The sequence below is a fragment of the Cyrtonyx montezumae genome, unplaced genomic scaffold (assembly GCF_038088225.1).
Source record: "Cyrtonyx montezumae isolate F1298 unplaced genomic scaffold, pur_monq_1.0 scaffold_31, whole genome shotgun sequence".
NCBI classification, from domain to species: domain Eukaryota; kingdom Metazoa; phylum Chordata; class Aves; order Galliformes; family Odontophoridae; genus Cyrtonyx; species Cyrtonyx montezumae.
The window spans coordinates 5,613,546-5,632,008 of record NW_027072036.1 but is presented as its reverse complement, the minus strand read 5'-3'; the positions used below and the strand labels follow the sequence as shown (position 1 = coordinate 5,632,008).

The following is an 18,463-nucleotide window of genomic DNA, read 5'->3' as shown; positions in this document are numbered from 1 at the left end:
CCAACATTTACCCCTATGTGCACCCAAAGCCGCAGATGTCCGCCCTTGTGGGCGCCCAACCCCGTGGACATCTGACCTCACGGACACCCCGACCCGTGGATATCCACCCCAACGCTTAACCCACTCGTGCACCCCTCCCCGCAGACATCACGCTCCTTCCACGGGCACTTAGCCCATCACCTGCCCACGCACACTGGCATCACCTGCCACCCATACCCCCCTCCAGCTGCTCCCAGTCCCCACATCAGTGGGATCCACGCACACGTGGGGCCCCACGGCTCCGCAGGACTGCTGTGCTGGGCTCACACAGCCCCACTTCGAAGCACCAACGCTTGGAGTAAGGTAGGAGGCAAGATTGTTTATTACCGCAAGCAATCGCAATACAAAAATGTGTCTGGGTTTGTTTTTTCTTTTTTGTCTTTCAACGATTCATTGGTAGAGCTTCAGGGTTTTTTTTTTCTTTGCCTCAATTTAAACCAATTGAGAGAATCACACAGCAACACGGTCAGAGCCGGAGAGGAACACCATTCAATAAATAGAGGGGCCCCGCGGAGCCCCCTCCCGCCCGTCCCCCACCCCTTGGTCAGCCCCATTACAAAGGAAGAGCGTACAAAAGCCGTCAGGACGTGCAGCGAGTGCTGGTGAGACCCACGGCGACGACAAGCAGCTGTGCGTGGAAGTCCGTGCCCCACGAGGAGCAGAGGGCGCCCGCTTGGCAGTGGGATGGCCCCAGAAATAAATAGGAAAGGAGTGCGGGTGAAGGCCCCCAGCAGCGACCCACGGGGGTCCCCCGACCCACGGGACCACCGCCGCGGGGTCCCCGCCCTCCAGCTGCCCCCGGCCCCCCCCACAGCCCCGAGAGCGCTCCGTGGGGACGGCGGGTGTCACGGACCCCACGCCGCAGTGTGTGCAAACCGCACCCCCAGCTCCGCGGCCTCGGGGTGAAATCGCATCGCTTTAAAAAGAATAAGAAATGGAAAGAGAAGCCCCGAGTCCCCACACCTCATCCCCACACCTGAGGTATCCGAGGTACAAAAAGAGTTCCTAGAACACTGCAGGGTTCAGCTCCTTGCTTTTAAATAGGGTTTACCTTGCTGAGACAGCAAGTCAAGTTTATAAAGATGCGTTTAGGAAACAATCCTAAAAGACACGGCAGGTCCGCACCGCAGGGGATCCCATCCGCGCTCCGCTGTGCTCCACGCTGTCGCCTTCCGACCTTTCTTGTCTCCTTTTTTTCCTCTTTTTTCCTCCTTTTCTCTCTCCCACATCTCCGTTTCCGCCCCTCTCCGCTCGGGGTCACCGAGAGGCGGTGGTTGTTCTTTTTTTTTTTTTTTTTTTTTGTGTGTGTGTTTTGTTTTTATCTACATAAATATTCACATGGAAATCGTAACTTACAAAAAAGGAAAAAAAAAAACCAAAAACCCCAACGAGAAAAAAAAAACAAAAACACCAAAAAAAAAAACCCGAGTAAGGCAGCTCCAGAACACAGCTCTCCTTTACACCTGGAACAACAGAGCTTCTCCCGTTCAGAATAAATATACATCCAACGGACGCAGAGGGGTTAAGGATGGGGCGCGGGTCGGCGCTGCCGGGGACGTGGGTGTGGTATTATCTCTTGGGGCCCGGAGCTTTGGGGGTGGCAGTGGTCGTCTTCTTGGACATGGTGGGGATTTTGGAGGGCTTGGCGCCGCGGCGCGACCCGGCCACGCTGCTCTCCGAGGTGTCGGAGCACGCGGACTGCGTCTCCAGCAGGTCGAAGTCGGACGCGTCGCTGCCCCGGCGGCTGCTGGCACGGCTCCCGGCACGGCTCCCGGCACGGCTCGTGGGGCGGCTGGCGGCCTTCTTGGGGTCTGCGGGGAGCACAGAGCCCACGGGTGGCACGCAGAGCCCACGGGTGGCACGCAGAGCCCACGGGTGGCACGCAGAGCCCACCCCGCAGCTCCCGGCTCTGCCCGCTGCCCCGCTTCCCCCCATCCCTGCTCCGCCCCACTGACCTGCTCGACTGCTTTTGGCACCGGAGGAGACGGGCGAGGAGCTGTTGCTGGTGTCCCCCACCAGTGACGTGCGGCTGGAGTGGAAGGTGGGCCGCTTCAGCTTGCTGCCCGCCGGCGTCACCTGCGCGGGGGACATGGCAGTGCTCAGTGCACGGCGGCACGGACAGCACAGTGAGCAGCAGGCATCCATCCTAACGGGCACGGGGAGCACGGGACGGCTCTGTGGCAGTGGTTGAAAATAATGCAAAAAAAACCCAAACCAACACAGAAAGTGGGTCCTGAAATGACCGACAGCAAAAAGCAAAGCTGCTGCCCATGGGACTGCAGCAAAGGGAAGTGTAAAATTCTGTGTCCCCCCCTGGCATCCCACTGCTGGGATGCACTGCAGCTCTGTGAGTTGGAGGAATGTGGCACTGTGTGCTCAGAGCCAGCCACGGCCACAGAGGGGACTGAAGGGACAAATGGGCACCGAAGGTGGTGGCCGTGGGCCCTGGGCACAAGGCCGTGCCACGCACAGGTGCTCCCCGTGACCTTTAAGATGCTGCAAAGGAAGACTGGAAGCAGCACAACCCGCAGCATTGCTCTCAGTGCTGCAGAGAAAAGTGAGGGGGTGGAGGCACAGCTCAGCCCCAGCCCAGGGCAGCAGCTCCAGTTTCTGGGATGAAGCAAAGCTCAGTCTGGGGCTGCTGGGCACAGCACGGGGACGGCCCCGGCCCCTGCTGCTGCATCCCACATCCTGCAGCACGGAGCAGCGTGAGACCCCACTGTGTGACCTTTGTGATCTCCCAAAACTGGAGCCCGGCTGGGGCAGGCAGCAGGACGGGAGCTGAGCAGCGTGCTCCCCTTCAGCCCCAGCACGAATTAAGATCCGTTCTCCCATGATTGTGCAGGTACCGTCCCCAGCGGCAGAGATCTCGATCCTCGTCCTCGATCCTGGACCAGAAACAAGCTGCAGCAGCAAGCAGGCAGCGCGCGGCCACGCACAGTGCTCCCACCCCTCTGCTGATCTCAGAGAGCACCTCCAGGCCCCGCGCTCCTCACCCACAGCAAACAGCCCAGGGGAGGACGTGGAGCAGAGCTGCCTTCCCGTGCCCGTGCTGCAGCCCATTTTCACCTCTTAACTCGGCTGTCTGAGCACCAACCACGGCCTCTTTGGGACGCCCAAAAGCTCCTACAGATTCTCTTTTTGTTTTTCAGAGCACGCACTCGATGCTCAATCTTTCCTTTTGCCATCAGGGAAGAGTTATCCCGGGGCCGTGCTTGGTTTGGTCCGAGTTAGGAGCCGTGAAAACCGCTAGCAGGCCCCGCAGGGCCGGCGAGCACTGCTCTGCCAGAGGAAGCGCTATGCAGAGGGACGTGGGGTGCTCCGGGAGCTCCGCCCGCCGCAGTGGTCCTGGGGCTGCGGGAGAGGACCCTACCTCAGAGCTGGGGAGGTGGAGGTCGGGGGAATCAGATCCCCGCAGCGGGGTGCCCGCTTTACTGTTTATCAACCAGGGTTTGTCATAACATCGAGAGAAGTGATGAGGAGTCTGCGGAATGGAAAACCCAGAGAGGGGGGAGAGGTGGGAGTGAGTGAAAAAAAAAAAGAGGTTGGAAAAGAAAAGTAAATGGGAATGAGGGGGAGAGGAGGGCTAAAATGAAACGAGAACCAAACAGGAAATGCATGAACAATAATAACGACAAAATCCAACGAACGGTGATGAAATCAAACAAATCAATGGTGCCAAATGAGGGGTGGGGGGTCCCTCTCCCCACGGCCGTGGCACTGGGGGGGCTGACGGAGGGTCGGTGCCTCCCAGGGGCTGCCCTGCAGGTTGCCCCACGCTCCCCTCCCCACAACCTTCCTCCTCCTCACACTGCAGCGTCTGTCTCACGGGAACGGGCTTCCGGAGGACGGGCAGAGGAAGGCCCCCCCGGCCCTACCTTGGCTCCGCCGGCGGGCGCTGCGGGGGACGATGGCATGGAGGCGCAGCTGTGGTTGCTCTGGCTGGCGCTGGAGCTGGAGCGCGTCGGGGAGGCCGCGCGGGAGGACGGCTTGGATCTCCGTCCCCGCGAGCGGAACGGCGTCATGCCCTGCGAGGCACCCTCCGGGAGGATGAACTTCTCCCGCAGCTCCAGGTTGGTCCGTCCTCGTGCTGGAAGGGAAATGGGACAGGAGAGCTGGCCCAACGTGGAGCTCACAGTGCTGAACCCCACCAGTTTAAGTTTTGTCCTTTGCTTTGGACCCATTTCCTCCTGTTCTGTGGGTAACCCAGACCGACTCCGCGGAGCACCTGGTCCCACCCAACCACTGAGTGCCCAGATCCCCACACCTCTGTCAGGGGGAGGGAAGGCACAGCCAGGGATCGCCTTACCTCTGCAGGGGTCGTTCTTCACTAAGAACTCATCCAGGGCCATCCATCCTCCGCCGACGCGGACCATGACGGTGCTCCGCAGGATCCGGACCAGACGCAGCTGCTGGGAATCACCGAACTGCAGAGCAGAGGAATGGGGCTCAGCCACGGGAGCGGAGGAGCACCGTGGGATCCCTCCCGCCGTGGGCTGCACCAGAGCCGGGCTGCCAGAAGCCATCAGGGCTTCAGACCCCGCGCTGAGCTACGGAGCACGGAGTGTTTCTCCAGACGTGCTCCTCTGGAACAAACGCGCACCGGCACAATCCCCAGGAGTTTTTCAGCTGCACAGTACGAAGGTGATGCAGCCACTGAAATCCTTTAGTTTCAAAGAAGCAAATGAGAGATTGGAATTTGGCCTTCGGATGGATTTTCTCAGCCAGAATCATTGGTTTTCTTTTTGATCTTGAAGGAGACAGGCTGTCGGTGCACTGGTGCTGCTGGTGCAGCCCACTTGGACAAGAGAGGGCACGGGTGGGTTGGTGAGCCAGCAAAGCAGCACTGTGCCACCACCGAGCGAGAAACCTCTCCCATCTGAAGGCAGGGACAACCCCGAGCCTCAGACTCAGCCCCAGCAGCAGAAAAAGCCCCACTGCCACCACCCCGTGAGGATCTCAGTGAGTGCGGCCGTGGGAATCCAGGCAGGAATCCCACAGAAATGGTGATTAGTGATCGTGATGTTCATTAGTGATTTGAAACGCTTTCCATTGCCCAGTGAGTGCACCCTGAGCCTGAGGCACTGCCTGCTCCCCGGCCCCGAGCCCTGGCTGCGTCCTGCACTGGGGGAAGCACTCCTGGAAAGGGAGACCGCCTTCAGAATGATCAAAATAAAGGAAAAAAGAAGGAGGAAGATTTCCCCTTGGACGTATAGGAATGCAAAAATACGTGAGATAAAATGGAGAACTGCAGGTGGAGGGGCAGAGGGAGCAGCCCTCCCCCGGGGGATGGAGGGGAGTCCCCCCAGTTTGGGGTCCCCCAAAACCCGCGGAGAAAGATAGGGATGGGCGAGTCCTCCTTTCCACTGCCACGTTCAGATTATTTACAGCATTTCTGGGATCACTGTCTGACACAAAGCCATCCATCCAATGTGGAAAGCCGGGCTTCCCTCCTTTGGGGCATGTTTTTGGCAGAGCACCATCCGTCCGTCCATAGAAGACCTTTCTGTGTGAGGGGCAGCAGCACGGGGCAGTGCTGCTCCATCCCATGGACAGGAGGTAAATGTGAGCAGCACGCTGACCTCGCACTGCTGTGCTGCTCCCCACAGGGGGACTCACTGACCCCGGGTCCCTGAGAGCCCTGCTCCCACCAGGAGTTGCTCAGCGGGTGCAGCAGGATGAGGTTTAGTTGTCATTGCCCATGGGATTAAACATGTGGACACAGCATTTCCATTCCACGGTGACGGTGACCCGAGCGCAGAGCCTGGTACAGCCCTCACATGTGTTAACCACGAGTCTGTCCCCACACCTCTACACCCCCAGGGTGGAGCAAGGAGCGAGGAGATGGAAATCTCTCCCTTTCAGTCCAATCCTGATTTTTTCCCATTGACCTTTCCCTTCCTTTCTGCCCCGTTTGTTTTGGATGTGCTGCTGTGTACCAGGCTCTGCACGGCGGTGGGACAAGCTCTCCAGGCAGCACTCTACAGATTGCATCCTCCCAAAGGACAAAGCACCACGGACACACGAGCTACAACGGCTAACGAGAGGAGAGAGCACCGCAAGGCAAACTGTACCTGGTTGCCGAGGAAGAACTACGGAGGAGAGAAGTGGAGGGGTAAGGGTGGGGAGGAAAGGGGAGAGCGGGAGGAGGGGAAAGAAAAACAAGAAAAACATTTTATGGGATTAACAGTGCAATCATCACGACAACCGTTAACTGCGGGGAGTTCGGAGTGGGGCTCTGCTGTGGGGCTGAGGCAGCAGCGTGGCTGCCAGCTCACTGCCGAGCTTCACCTCGGTGAATAATTTGAAACATAAACACCAGAGTCTGTTACAAAGAGATCCTGTAAGGAAATTATTCTCCTTCTTCAGGAACGGGCTAAGAAAAACACGGGCGTAAGGTACACTCATCCACGAGGAGCACTTCAAGGGCGGCTGCGGGCGGCACTGAATGCGGCGTTTGAGCGGCCGCCCGGCCCAGAACACTGCCACTGTTATGTGCGCTGTGTGGGCACACCCTGGGGGGGGGCAGTGCTGGGCCAACGCCACGACAGCTCTGCCTCCCCAGGGCACGAGGGCCCTCCGCACCCCGGGGTCCGTGGGGCTGCCCGTGGGGGTCCCTCCCCGCAGGGAACGGTCCCGTCTGCCTTACCCGGTATTTGTTCTCTCCGATCTGCTCCACTTGAAACCTCTTGGCACACTTGCACTGGGCCACTTGCCTGGTGACCTGCAATGTAGAAAGTGAGGTAAGAAAACGGGATTTTGGTGCCCCCCTCCACTAGGATTTGGTTTCCTTTTCTTCTGGATGAAACGCAGACCGAAGCAAACGACGCTTCCAACGCGTTGGTGATATTACTGTGGCTCAGCACTGGCACGGCCCCTCCTTTCCTCCCGTCTCCCTTCCCCTCGCCGCCCCGAACCATCCCGGGAGCTTCACCTCATCCTCGATTTTGTCGGCGTCGGTGGTCGGGCGGTACGCGTCCTTGTTGGGATGGAGAGCAGCCACAAACTCGTAGTAATCGATGTAGCCGTCGCCGTCGCGGTCAAAGATATCGGCCACGGCCGTCATCTCCAGCTTCGTGGTGGGGAACTCTGGAAGGAGGAACGAGCAGCCGTGTGCAGCCTGCCCTCACGGCCCAGGGGCGGCTTCCTCAGCTTCGGGCACACTTACTGGACGCCAGGATGCCATCGATGAACTCCTGCCGGGTGATCTTCCCGTCCTGGTCCTTGTCGATGCGCCGGAAGAAGTCCATCACGCGGGACTTCTTGTGGTTCATCCAGCGCATGTACTTCTTCCGCCAGACGTCGAAGTCGAAGTTTGCAAACTCCTTCAACTGGAAGGAAACAGCAAGTCAGCGTGGAAACCCCAAAGGACCCACAGGACCCCCCCCCCTCTGCATCAGCCCCTGGGGGACGTGCGCGGGCTCCCCCAGCACAGAAGGACACACAGCGCAGGGGACAGCCACCACGTCACCATGGACACGGGAGGAGCACCCCACACAGGCAGCGCTAGCTACGTGCACACAGACCCACACACACTGCTGGGAGCTGCCCCTGGGGCACAGCCCTCAGCCCTGCAGCGGTGCCCCCACCCCGCACTGAACCTCTTGCCCTCCTCCTGCCCCCTCCTATCCCCCCCCCAGGACCCCCCCAGCTGCAGGAGCTCATGGCAAGGGGACACAATGATTCTGAGCACTTTCCTTTCTTTTTTTTTTTTTTAACATTCCTCGAGTTAAAAGCAACAAAGAAAAAATAAAACACTGATACGCAGAAACTGAACTGACCTACAGAAAAAGCAACAAAAAACAAAAACACTCACTTCTGGGCATAGCTGCTTTGTTAAGCGTAAACAAAAACAAAAACGACATTAGATGATTGGAAAAGATATATACAGTAGCACTAATTAGTTAAGCTAATTACTAGGAATAAAGCAGGCCTGGCTGCCGTTACCTCTGCAGATAACAACTGCAGGGGCACAAAGCAGTTCATTAGCACGCAGTTAATTAAAGAAGGCAGATTTCAGCCGTAACACTTTAGAAGAGCTCTTTTCCTTTTGGCATTGTGGGGAACGCAGCAGGGACGGCCTGCGGGCCGGGGGAGCATCCTTACCTCCTCCAGGCGGTCCAGGGCGTCGTTGAGCTTCCGCTGGCGCTCCAGGGCCAGCAGCCAGACCTGCTGCCAGCGTGCAGAGAGCTGGTTGATGCGGGGGTTCTTGGTTTCTGACTGGGAGATGATGGGCATGCTGGGGGGGGCGGCCTGGGTCAAGGATTTTCCTGGGGGTAAAAATATGGAGGGAGTAAACGCGCTGTCTGAGGTGGAGCTGATGGGCTGAATCTGAGCACTGAGGATGGAGCAGTGAGGAAATGAGGCGTGCATTTCAGCAGAAGGCTGCACACAGCAGCTCTGCTGCCCAGCCCCTGCTGGGACACCCACGGTGCATTCAGGCCTCAAGAAACGGTGTGCAAAGAACAACAAGAAATCACAAAACGAATGCAGAAAGAAACCGAGGAGAAGTGAGGGCCCGAGCAGCCCAGCACAGCAGGGACGCACACTGCGGGGGCTCTGCACGGCCCAGCGGCGTTTCGGCCGTGACCACCTGGATTTCCCCCCACAAAAACCTCATCTGCCTTCCTGGAGGCAGTCAGCACAGGACAGCTAATGAAGCTGAGGAGCTCCCCGTGCAGCACAGCACACGTACTGCTGCTGCGGGACTTCTCGATGAGGGCTCCGTGGGGCGGCTCCGTCGCCTTCCTCTTGTACGTCTTGGTGACGCGGTCCACGTCCGGCTGCTTCCGCGTCATCTCCTCCATGAAGGACTGTCAGAACACACAGGGACAAATGAACCTTTGCAGTTTGGAGATGCTTTCACCTCCCGCCACCGGAGCTCCGGACTCCCGCTGGGACGCACCCGGCCCACGGAGGACACGGGTGCCCGGAGCGCTGGGGCCGTGCAGTCGGGCAATGGCACAGCTCCGCCCCAGCGCTGCGCGTGGCTCCAGCTCGGGGTGCTACTTTAATGGGGCTGTAAGGAGAAGCCAACGCCTCCCCCATGGCACACGTGTCTGCCCACGGTGCAGGGAAGGTTTGCTCCAGCACTGGGCTCACCTGGTGCTCAGTGATGAGGGCTTTGACCTGATCGATGTTCTGCGGCGTCGGCTCCTGATCCCGCTGGATCAGGGTGGTCTCAGCCCACTGGATCCAGGCCAGGAGCTCCTCCAGCAGCTCTGCATTTGCCACCAGCTCTGAGAGCGCAGCCTCCAACCTCTGCTGGTGCTGCTTGGCCCACGTGAGGACCTGTTGGAGATGCAGAGATGCATCAGCCACACACGTGAACACACAGAGAGGAAAATGAGCACTGGGCACACGCTGGGGATGGGCAGCACGGCCTCAGGGACTCACCTCCTCGAACCTGGCACGGATGATGGTGATCCAGTGCTTGATGGTGGTGATGCAGTCAGGGTGGCAGGCAGCCAGGATGACCTCTCCCATTCCCACCGCTGTGTTCACATCCACCCTTTTCTCCTCCACTTTCTTCATGAACTCCTGAAGTGGGGAACACATGGGCCGGGTGTGAAGGGCTAGCACGTGGCAGGGGGCACCCAGGTCCAGCTCCCACCCTACACCCAGCTCTGACCACTGCATAAGAGCAATTTAACTTCCCTCACAAAGCAGAGCAACTTAAACAATGCCCAAATGGATTATTTTGCAGCACTCTTGCCCACAAATTTTGCTTGCTTTGCTCTTTTGAAAAGAGAAGCCCAAGTGCTGCCCCGCGCTCTTGGCACACGCCCCTCTGGAGCTCCCATCACCTTGTGCACATCAATGAGGGACTGCAGTGCTTCGGCATCGTCAGGAAGTGCTCCTCGAAAGCGCAGGGACTGCTCGGCCTCCGAGAGCCACTCCAGCAGCATGTGCACGGCCGTCCGGAACTCCTCCGCCTGCCGACACAGAACAGAGGGTCAGCCCCCACCCCGGGACGTGGCTGGGAGCTGAGGGACAGGGGGCTGGGGGGGCTTATAAAAAAGAAAGGAAGGAGAAGGATCTCTCTGTTGGCCTGGGCTCACCCAGTGCCAGCTCTGGCCTGAATCAGCAGGCCCTGCTCCTCCTGGCCCTGCCTTTGGCAGCAGCAGTGCTGCAGATCTCAGTGTTTTTTGCTAACAGCACAGCTACCTGAGTGCTGGCCAATTTGGCACCTGGGTAGTTTATTCAGTAAATTGCCTGCTTGACATAAAATCTACCTAAGAACCTTCTGACCTTTTTCTTTTTTTTTTTAAGTGAAAAATCGAGGTCTCTTTTTTCACCCTGGACAAACACAACCTGGAGCACTCTGATCACCGCCCATTCCCACCTGCCTGCTGTGCACATCAGCGAGGTCTTTTCACCCTTCCTTTTCAAACAGGCCCTTCTTAATGGCTCTTCTTAGGGGAAAAAGGCAAGTAAATAACCAAAGCTGCTCTGCAGCTCCCCCCGGGAACAGCTGCAGGGCTGCAGTGCTCAGCCAGAAACCCTCTGCCTGGGCACAGGGTGCAAAGACCCTTCCCCAGGGGAAGCGTTTGTGTCAAAGCCCAGGGCACAGCCCTGCAGCACGAGGAGAGCTCTCCCAGCTGGTTTCCAGCTGCAGCCTTTTGCTCACCTGCTTCAGGGCCTGCTCCAGGCGGCTTTGTTTGGACACAGACAGCTTGCACACCGTGTCCCAGCGGTTGCTCAGCTCCTGCAGCTGTACTTTCACCCAGGTGGTGTCGTCCCGGCTGTTCTCGATCAGCTCCCGGCCCGAGCGCTTCAGCACCTGCACCGTCCCCGTGCGCTTCCCCAGCTCCTTCTGGAAGACCTGGAGGGAGTGAGGGCAAAACCAAACGGGTCAGCCCCGGGGTGCTGTGTGATGGGGGATGAGACCGGGCACCAGCTCTGCCTCCTCTGCTTCCTGGCCCTTGGGGAAGACGAGCAGAGCTCTCACCCCTAAGAGGAGCTGCAGAAGGAGTTCTCACCTTGTGAGCGTCCATCAGGTTCATGACCAGGTCCAGGTCGCCATGGACGGGCTGGTCCTCAGCCAGCTGGGGCTCCACCTTGTACAGCCAGTCCACCAAAGCCTGCAGTGCATCCATGAACTGCCCAGAGAACAGGAGGGCTTCTTCCAGCTTGTGCTGCCTGGAAAACAGATGTACCCCGTGAACTCTCAGGAAAAAACTCATCTCCTTCTGCTATGACCCAATGAACGCCTCCATCCTCCAGCGACCACATAAGATCACCATGCACCATAGGGTTCAACCTCCCCTCCTCTGCTCTCCTCTTTTGTCCTTGGCAAAGCAGTGCTGGCACAACACTGGGGCTGGATTTACCTCTCCACAGATTTGCCACACACTGTGTCCCATTTATCCCGGACTTCTCCCAGTAAGTTGTCCAACTTTTGAGTGTCATCTGGAAGCAAAGCTTTCTCCTTGAGGGCTCTGCCTGTTCTGATAGTGGTGTCGTACACAGGCTGCTTCCCACCCAACGTCTTCTGGAACTCCTGGGGACAGGGGGAGAAAAAATGGCTTCAGAAATCCTGACCTCACCAGGAACATACACAGCTCTCACGTGGATCCCGGGATGCACATTTGCCACTGCAGTAAGAAGTGTGGACGCGCCTCTCCCCCATCCTAACAGCACAGGAGCTGCTGATCTGCTGCCCCTCCTTTGTCCTCAAGTTGAGGCACAGAAGGCTCAGGTTGAATATTAGGAAAAATGTCTCCTCTGAAAGAGCACTGGCACAGGCTGCCCAGGGAGGAGCTGCAGTCACCAACCCTGGAGACGTGGCACGGAGGGACAGGGTCAGTGTGCACGGTGGGGGTGGCTGGGGTTGGACGTGGTGATCTGAGAGGTCGTTTCCAATGCTAGTGATGTGCCTCACAATGCTATTTAATGATTCTATGAACTGCCTTCAACGCTCAGCACCAGTCGTGCTTCAGCAAAGCTCTACCTTGTGTTTGGAGAGCTGCAGCTTGATTTTGTCAGGATCGTTGGAAATCTCCAACTCAGAGTCCAGGTGATTCTCTGCATCCTCCAGCCAATCGATCAGTTTCTTCCAAGCTTCGTGGAACTACAAGCAAACAAAGTCAAGCTCAAAACTTAGCACTGAAGCCGTCCCCAGCCCCGCTGTGGTCTCAGGACCCCCCGGGATGGCTGCACCCCGGGCTCACTCACACCCTGCCCGTTCCTCACCTGCTTGGCTCGCTTCCTGGCGTCATCCAGAGCGCGGCCCCGCTCCACCGAGCGCTGCACCACCTTCTCCCAGCGGGACTGGACGCTCACCAGCAGGTTCTTGATCAGCACCACGTCCTGCTTTTGACTCAGGAACTTCAGCTGGTTCCCAGTTTGGTCCAGCTCGATGATGCGATCCCGATGAGCGTTCACTTCATTGGCGAACCCCTGCGAACAGCAAAGCCATCCTCCTATCTGTAAGGAGATCTGGGCACGCCCGCGAGCACCCACTGCATGTGGCACAGGTTCAGGTGCTGTGCTTGCTCCCTGCATCCCAGCACCCACTGGGGGCCCACGGTGCCCGCACCTTGTGCTCATCGATCTGGGCCAGCACGGCGTTGAGGATGAGGCTGGGAGGGGGCACGATGTTCAGGCTCTGCTCGGCCAGGGTCAGCCAGTTGATGAAGTCCTGGAGGGAGTTCTGGAAGTCTGTGGCCAGGGCGAGAGCCTCCTCCAGCTTTGCCTGCACAGAGGGGAGGGATGGGGGGTGGGGGGGGGTGTAAAAAAACAACACTGAGGGCGAGAGCTCACGATCTGTGGTTTCCCAGACAAGGGTGGGCTTTGTGTCCCTGCTGAAACGCGCCTCCAATGGGAACCTTGTTGGCCCGGCCAGGGAACACGACTTGTTTACCAAGGCCAAGAGCTCTCAATGAAAGCTGCTGCTTCAGAATTACTTTCTTTCAAAATTCAGGGGCAGAATCACACGTGAAAGGGGAGACAACTCCATTATGGACACACGAGCAGCTGCATCGCCCTCAGCTTCCCCAGAGAGGGATCGCCATGGGAAGAGCTCTCAGTAAATGCGAGGTGGATGACACTTTGATGGCAACAGCTGCAGCACCACAAATGTATTCTGGGCTGAGGGCACCGCATCCCTTGTTTTATCTCATCAGTGGCCAAAAACACTGCACAGAATGGAGGCGGCTCCAAGGACCCACAGAGAGCGCCTTTCAGAGCTGCAAGAGGCTTCTTCCCACCCCTCCTCTAAATAAGCCGTAATAATGCAATTTTACTCTCATTTTCTGTGTGATTTAACCACGTTTCAGAACTATCTAGAAAACTGAGCAGCTTGCCTCTCAGACTGCACCATTTGGATGACAAATCCCATCCGCGCACCCAAGAGAGGTTATTTAAGATAACCCTCCTGCCCAGCCCTGTCCTGGGAGAGCTGAGCAGCAGGGAGCAGCTCCTGCTCGTGGGGTGAAGTGTCCAATACCTTCCTCTCCTCCATCTTGGTGCTGACCAGACACCACTTCTGCTCCAGCAGTGCAACGCTCTGCTCCGTCTTGGAGCCCGAGCCCGAGTCGTCGCGGTTCAGCAGCATCAGTCGCCCCTTGGCCAGCAGCTGACTGTACACATCCTCCTGTGCTTTCAGCTGGCCATACAGCTCCTGCAACACAGGCAGAGCCCGAGGGTCAGGCAAAGGGAGCATGTCAGCTCAAGGTGATGAGAAAATGAGGGTCGGTGCAGGCAGCAAAGTGATAGCAGTGCGTCTCTTTGAGCATGGAGTGGTGGTTAAAGCATTGTGATGCTTGTCTCCAGCATCAAGTGCAAATTTATCTGTAAGAACACCAGAGGAGCACTCATCTCCCTCCCCATCAAACTCACAGATGAGAATTTTGATGCCGGCATCTGACAGACAGGAGCTTGCTGAATTGGAAGCACTAAAAATCTCCCCCCAAGAAATTACCATGTGGGCATTGAGCTGCTCCCGGGCAGTTTCTGGCAGCCCTCCTGTGGGTTTCGATGCAGACAATTGGCTCTCCATTCTCGTTAGCCACAGGAGGAAGTCTTCAATCTCACCATGGAAACCCTGGGCCTGTTCAGGAAATATAATCGCCGTGATCAGATGACATCAGCCCCCATTGATCATGTGCCAGGGCTGGTGCTGCGTTTGCTTCAGAAGCAGATGAAGAGGCAGAGCTGGATTTAACAGCATGGTAGGACGGGATGTACACGGTATCCCATCACCACACAGTCGTTCTGGCAAATAAACAAGGCACAATTGGTACTGCAAGCAAAAAAGATGCCTTGCTTTGAAGTGAGACCTTCAGAAGGTGAAAAGTCCCTCTGCAAAAGCTCTGTGCTTCCACCATGAAGCCTCATCTTCGTGCAAGAAAGAGCTCAATTTTCACTTTAGGGCAACAAACACCTGCAGGCCGCGTTGCAGAGCCCATCCCCATCCCCTTCCCTCCGCACGCCCCAACCTGCTGCAGGGTGGACTGCAGCTGCTGCTCCCTCTCCTCTGTCTTCTGCAGCACGGCCTCCCAGCACGTGTTCAGCCTCTCCAGGCGGTTCCTGAGGCTGCTGGCATCGTCCCCTGCACTCGATTCCAGGAGCTCGTTGCCCGCTCTGTTCACTGTCTCCACGGTCGCCTGGTGGGCCAGGACATCATTCTTCAGCACCTAACGAGACACGCAGGGAAAGCGTGGGACACTTCTCTAAAACCTCTGCTCGATTCCAGTGAGCTTTCACGGACATGAACCAACTCAAACCCTTCGTGAGAGAGGAAACCTCACGACAGGAACAGAGCAAACAAATGCCACGCAGCGGAGCACTCACGTGGTGCTTCGCGAGTTCAACCTCGATGACTTTGGGGTCTCCACTGATGGGTTTCTGTGCATCCAGCAGCTCCTCGGTGTGGGTCAGCCAGGCCATCAGCTCTGCCAACGCGTGCTGGAATTGGCCGAGGGCGAGCAGAGCAGCTTCGAGCTTGTGCTGGGAGACAGCAGGGAGGAAAAGGAATGTTTAAGTCAGGAAGGAGTGGGAGCATCCAAGTGAGCTCCGACCCTGTGCTGGCACGGACCCAGGCCTCCCCTGTACCTGTCTGTGAGCGATTTTCTCGCCCAAATTCTCCCAGAGATGTTTCAGCTCTGTCAGTGGCTCCTTTATGATGTCTCTGTCTGTCTCATCTGTAGCTTTTTTTAGCATCAGTTCACCTTGGTGATTAAGCTTTTCCATCTCAATCTGCTGCTGGTAAACCTCCATTTTAAACTCCTGCCAAAACAAGCAGGACAGAAACCAGAACAAAATGAATCATTCCAGGGAGAGCTCTGCGATGCAACGCAGCGACTCCGCCCGCGTACCTTCATCTCGTTCATTTGCTCCTTAACCGTGTTGAGGTCAGTGCCAACAGGAGACATGTTGCACAGCTTAATCACAGCGTTATCCAGCCAGTCAAACATGGCCTGAAACGAGGGCAGACACCGTTAGAAAAGGGGAAGGGTTCCTCTGTCACCACGCAGGCACTGCCTCTGGGGCAGAGCTGCTGCCTCCAGCACACCCTGCTGCTCCCAACATACGGCCGTGATGGAGCCAGCCCCATCCTGCCATGCTGTGCAGAAGTGAAGACAGACTTAGGAAGACAGATGCAGTCAAACATCTGCTGCTGCTTGGAGCTGGCTGTGAGCTGTGAGCTCGGGGTGCAACAGAGGCAGTAAACGTTCACACACGAGGCATTTTCCTGCCTTGCATCAGCACACAGCCCAGGACAGCTTCACAGGGAGGACTCAGTCACACTGCCAAGGCCTAACCACTGCACGTGGACAGCCCTGTCTCTTACTTGAAGAGTGTCCTGGTATTGCACAGCCGCCTGCATGGCCTCTTCAAGCTTCTCAAGCCTCTCCTTCCAAGTTTTGTTTAGGTTTTCCCATGCATTGTTCATCTGCAGAAGACAAGATTGAATTCGTTAGGCTCGTCCACGTGAGCCCTGCTCGCTCCTCCCTGACTTGGTGTGAGCAGGAGGCTGCTGCTTCTCGTACCTCATCAATGCTCTTTTTCACTTCTGGTTTCTCAGTTTCACCACAGGCAAAAATTAAATCAGTTCCAAGGAGTCGGATGAACTCCAGCTCTTCATGCAAGCCATCCGTCTCCTCCTTAATAGTCTGCACACAACATAACGATGGAAGGAAAACGTTTATTATCAAAAGCCTTTCCAAAAGTTCCCCATGAATAGGGGGGACGGTCCTTTCTGCACTGGACTCATCCTGCATCCCGGCCCCAAGCCAGACCTGGCACTACAATATGAAGCAAGCAGGCAGGTGTCCTGCTCAGCAGCACTGCCACGGCCAGCCTGCCCTGCTCCCACCACCAGGCATGGTGGCAATGCTGTTTGCACGGCTTGGAGGAGCTAAGCCAAGGAATTCTGTATTTAGCTCGATATGTGTCTGAACAGCCCCACTGAGGATGCTGTTTGTTTACAGGAGCGTTCTGTCAATACAGACACTCATTTTGGAGGCTCAAAAGATGCAAACTGAAGTCAGAATGGTTATAGAACAGAAATAGAAAAGACAGACTTAGCAAAGAGCGGCGAATGAAGTAGCATGCCAGCCCCAGGAGGTCCAACAAGCAAACATCTGAAGTGGATTTCTCCATTTACTTGAAGCAACCACAAAGGAACCCAAGGCCATCCAGATTTACACTTATCTCCAGTCTAACCAGAACCTGAATGCATCCTTCCCTTCCCACACACGCTCTGTGCAGCTGTGAGCAGAGCTGTGCACATCCCCAGAGCAGAGGGCACACAGCTCTGACCACGCGCCCGATGCGCTTCCCAGGGCTGCAGCAGAAGAAGTGATGTAAGCACCACTCCCTCGTCTGGAGCAGGGGTGCCAGAGGTGGAGAGGGATATGTAAAACAGACTTCTGTTTTTCTTTTTCTTTTCCCCACGGTTCCAAATTACAATGGCAGTAATGCTTCACAATCTGCCTGCCTACAGTGGTGTTTTACAGCCACGCTGTTTAAGATCCACCCTAATGGAGCTCACACAATGGGTGCAGACAGCTCCAGAGAGGGGTACAGCCCCACGCTGCTCACCTCTGCCGCTTCCACCTGCTGCTTGATGATGGATGGGTCAATCCCTGGGCTCTCCAGGTCATGGACGATGTCCTGCGTGTCTTTGATGGTAGTCAGGAGAGCTGCCATGTCATACCAGAACTTCTCTGCAAGCTCCAGGACATCAAGGAACTTCATCTCACGTTCCTCTGCCCGTGCTTTGATGTCTTCCCAGAAGAAAACCATCTGATCCAACTTATCCTGGATTACTGTGTGTAGAAAAGAAAACATTCAGCAGGGAAGACCACCTTGCCACAGATAAGCCTTTCTACAACCCAAATATTGAATAGAATATTGAAATGGGAATTAATGTTCTGATAGTCCCATCTGTACTTAACTCTGGGAGATACTGAGGGACGGGAGGAACCCCAGTTTGCAGAAATAAACCTTTACTTATGTGCAGGCAAGCTCAGGGTAGATTTCCCCGTACCCTCTCCTCCAACAAAGCCCTGTTCAAGCCAGCTCTGAAACGAAGTCTGCATGCTGAGCTGCCAACAAAGGTGCCAACGAGCACCAATTGTGTTATGAGGTCTTTCTGTGCTGGGGATGTTCATTCCCTCCATTTGGAGGTGAATCGACACCAACACACCATCTCACAGCGGCCTCCAAAGGTCGCCACAAGAGAACAGCTCACGGTGACGGCCCGAGCAGCCACAAACGCCTCATCCCCCCCACGTCTGCTCCAGGTGGGACATGGTGAAGCCGGGCAGTGCCACCAGCCCAAGCCACCAGACCCCTCTCACTACATCCACCCCGAATACCTTTTGCTGCCAGGTCCTTGTCCGCGCCCTGGGACCTGCCCACCAGCTCCTCCCCGCGCCGTTTCAGGGCCTCGAAGGAAGGCTGCAGCTTCTCCAGCTCCACCGTGGAGTTTTTGTTCTCGCTGATGCACTCCCGGATCTTATCGACCTCGGCAGGGATGAGGGGCGGCATGCGCAGGCGCGAGGAGAGGGTCTCCAGCGTCTCCAGCATCGGCTCGATCTTGTCGTGGAACTGGAGAGGAGCAGATCCATTAGGGCAGTGAGACAGGAGGAACTGCACCGCACCACATCCCCCCCCAGGCCCCCCCAGCACCCCCAGCGCTGCACCCCGCGGCCTCCTGCAGAGGACAAGCACTGCCAGCAGCAGCGATCCCTGCGGCCTCGGTCGGTGCCTGCCTGGGCTCTGCCAACAGCCCCGGGCTGCACCGGCTCAAAGTCAAACGCACCACAGCCAAACAAGTTCCTGGCACAGGCGGCCGTGAAGCGAACACGGCAGTGATTTTCCACCGCTCACTTTGAGTGCTGTCCCAGTCCTGGCAGATGGGCAGCCTGACACCCAAAGCAAACCCCGTTCGTTTCAGCATCCGCGCAGACGG

The 18,463-nt window shown here is 57.0% G+C and overlaps 1 protein-coding gene across 7 annotated transcripts in view; it reads right to left on the bottom strand.

The window, feature by feature from the left end:
- Positions 1 to 1,251: 1,251 nt before the first annotated feature.
- Positions 1,252 to 18,463, bottom strand: part of MACF1 (microtubule actin crosslinking factor 1) — a 106,777-nt gene continuing 89,565 nt past the window's right edge. For 5 of the 7 annotated variants that reach the window (XM_065744624.1, XM_065744628.1, XM_065744627.1 and 2 more), the window contains 30 exons: positions 17,868 to 18,099; positions 17,089 to 17,315; positions 16,035 to 16,157; positions 15,836 to 15,937; positions 15,360 to 15,461; positions 15,097 to 15,270; positions 14,836 to 14,991; positions 14,481 to 14,678; positions 13,964 to 14,092; positions 13,490 to 13,663; positions 12,581 to 12,736; positions 12,235 to 12,441; positions 11,993 to 12,112; positions 11,373 to 11,542; positions 11,022 to 11,181; positions 10,670 to 10,864; positions 9,846 to 9,974; positions 9,436 to 9,579; positions 9,142 to 9,330; positions 8,735 to 8,852; positions 8,146 to 8,309; positions 7,208 to 7,370; positions 6,974 to 7,128; positions 6,689 to 6,763; positions 6,114 to 6,131; positions 4,349 to 4,466; positions 3,918 to 4,129; positions 3,413 to 3,523; positions 1,995 to 2,115; positions 1,252 to 1,850 (listed from right to left, as the gene is read on the bottom strand). In XM_065744624.1, coding sequence (XP_065600696.1) covers positions 1,609 to 1,850; positions 1,995 to 2,115; positions 3,413 to 3,523; positions 3,918 to 4,129; positions 4,349 to 4,466; positions 6,114 to 6,131; positions 6,689 to 6,763; positions 6,974 to 7,128; positions 7,208 to 7,370; positions 8,146 to 8,309; positions 8,735 to 8,852; positions 9,142 to 9,330; positions 9,436 to 9,579; positions 9,846 to 9,974; positions 10,670 to 10,864; positions 11,022 to 11,181; positions 11,373 to 11,542; positions 11,993 to 12,112; positions 12,235 to 12,441; positions 12,581 to 12,736; positions 13,490 to 13,663; positions 13,964 to 14,092; positions 14,481 to 14,678; positions 14,836 to 14,991; positions 15,097 to 15,270; positions 15,360 to 15,461; positions 15,836 to 15,937; positions 16,035 to 16,157; positions 17,089 to 17,315; positions 17,868 to 18,099 — 4,584 coding nt within the window. In that variant the 3' untranslated portion in view covers positions 1,252 to 1,608. The remainder of the gene's footprint in view (positions 1,851 to 1,994; positions 2,116 to 3,412; positions 3,524 to 3,917; positions 4,130 to 4,348; positions 4,467 to 6,113; positions 6,132 to 6,688; positions 6,764 to 6,973; positions 7,129 to 7,207; positions 7,371 to 8,145; positions 8,310 to 8,734; positions 8,853 to 9,141; positions 9,331 to 9,435; positions 9,580 to 9,845; positions 9,975 to 10,669; positions 10,865 to 11,021; positions 11,182 to 11,372; positions 11,543 to 11,992; positions 12,113 to 12,234; positions 12,442 to 12,580; positions 12,737 to 13,489; positions 13,664 to 13,963; positions 14,093 to 14,480; positions 14,679 to 14,835; positions 14,992 to 15,096; positions 15,271 to 15,359; positions 15,462 to 15,835; positions 15,938 to 16,034; positions 16,158 to 17,088; positions 17,316 to 17,867; positions 18,100 to 18,463) is intronic. The other 2 variants (XM_065744630.1, XM_065744631.1) reach the window with 1 other exon arrangement.